This window comes from Crassostrea angulata, chromosome 1 (genome assembly GCF_025612915.1).
Source record: "Crassostrea angulata isolate pt1a10 chromosome 1, ASM2561291v2, whole genome shotgun sequence".
Taxonomy (NCBI): domain Eukaryota; kingdom Metazoa; phylum Mollusca; class Bivalvia; order Ostreida; family Ostreidae; genus Magallana; species Magallana angulata.
Genome location: NC_069111.1, coordinates 32,528,006 through 32,529,293, shown reverse-complemented (window position 1 = coordinate 32,529,293; position 1,288 = coordinate 32,528,006). Strand labels below are relative to the sequence as shown.

General features: G+C 34.9%; 1 protein-coding gene across 1 annotated transcript; it reads right to left on the bottom strand.

Annotated features, from left to right (window-relative positions):
- Positions 1-903, bottom strand: LOC128192167 (uncharacterized). Its single transcript, XM_052864657.1, has 2 exons — positions 633-903; positions 1-511 (listed from the first exon to the last, which is right to left on the bottom strand). Exons 1-2 carry the CDS (start codon positions 901-903, stop codon positions 285-287), a joined length of 498 nt encoding a protein of 165 aa, XP_052720617.1. The 3' UTR covers positions 1-284.
- Between the last annotated feature and the right edge of the window lie 385 nt (positions 904-1,288).

The window sequence follows — 1,288 nt, the reverse complement described above, 5'->3', positions numbered from 1 at the left end:
TTTCCATGAAAACATTCACTCAGTACACTTTGTACACCATCGAAGCCTCCTCTTTGGTATGCAAACTGCAGTTGATGCATTGAAAAACCAGAGAGATTCATCCTTTTCACCATGCTCTCAGACACTGTTTTTGTGGTGTTACAAGATGCTTGATTCTTCAACATAGGCAGAGTATCACAGAATCCAATAATGCAGTCTTGCAATGGTATATCAGAGCATTTTCTCATTGCTCTGCATAAAACAATACTATCGAATTTTCTGCAGTTATGAGCAAATAGTATTGGTTAATGGATACGCGGTGTATTATTTAGCCATTCATGAAATGATGTCAAACACTCCTGTATAGAAACTGCTTGGACAGGAACACCCTTTTTATAAAAAGTTGAACCGTCACATGTAAGTCCTGTTATCCTTGAAGCCGTCTCCTGTATGACAACTGAAGGTAATACATACTGGCAGAAAGAAGAATCTCCACACCTTGCCGCCATTTGTGTTATTTCACATGATGCATCTGAAATAAAAGAAACAAAGATAACGTGTTTATATGAAAATTTTATTGTTTTATAAGAAAATTTTATTGTTTTTATAAATGTTCATGTATTTATCAGGATAGTTTCAATTTATACACTGACCTAAACCAGTTGTCTCTAGATCAAAGTAGGCTCTACTGTATTCATCAGGAGGCAATGGAACTTGGTGAAGTTGTTCTGGAGGGGACGGTATAGTCTCGAGTTTGTCATTAGGGATGCTACCAGTCTGTGAAAGAACTGCACTCTCATATGTTACACCCTCTCTTATTTCTGATGAAGTTGTTGCAGATGATGACTTTTTCTTCAATTTTACTCTTCTCTTTTTGAATTCCTTTGAAGATATCTGGTCCAAATTAATTTTCCTTTTCTTCATTCTTCTTTCAGCATCTTTTACAGTGCATGATCCAAGAGACAAAGCTAGCTCTTCATGTATATAGGGTATGTATATATTGTATATTCATGTATATATTCAAACATATAAATTGAATATTAGATTGCTATTTTTCAATCAATTGTGTCAAAGACAATTAATGGTACAACATACATGTATACATATGTGCTTCTCTAATATTAGATGCAAATCTATATATAAATACAAATGTATAAATTTTCATATAAATACCAACGCCAAGTTTAGTATTCACATCAAAAGGACCTTGGCCATTTGCACCAATGTTGCGTCTCTTCCCTGTTGGTACAATAATCAACCCCTTGCAGCAGGTACACTCTATGTACAATAAGCTCGCAAGACCATACTG

Coding starts and splice junctions, on each gene's coding strand:
- LOC128192167 (XM_052864657.1), bottom strand. CDS start 903: ATGAAGAAAAGGAAAATTAATTTGGACCAGATATCTTCAAAGGAATTC. Junction 512..632: donor TCTAGAGACAACTGGTTTAG/GTCAGTGTATAA, acceptor CTTTTATTTCAG/ATGCATCATGTGAAATAACA.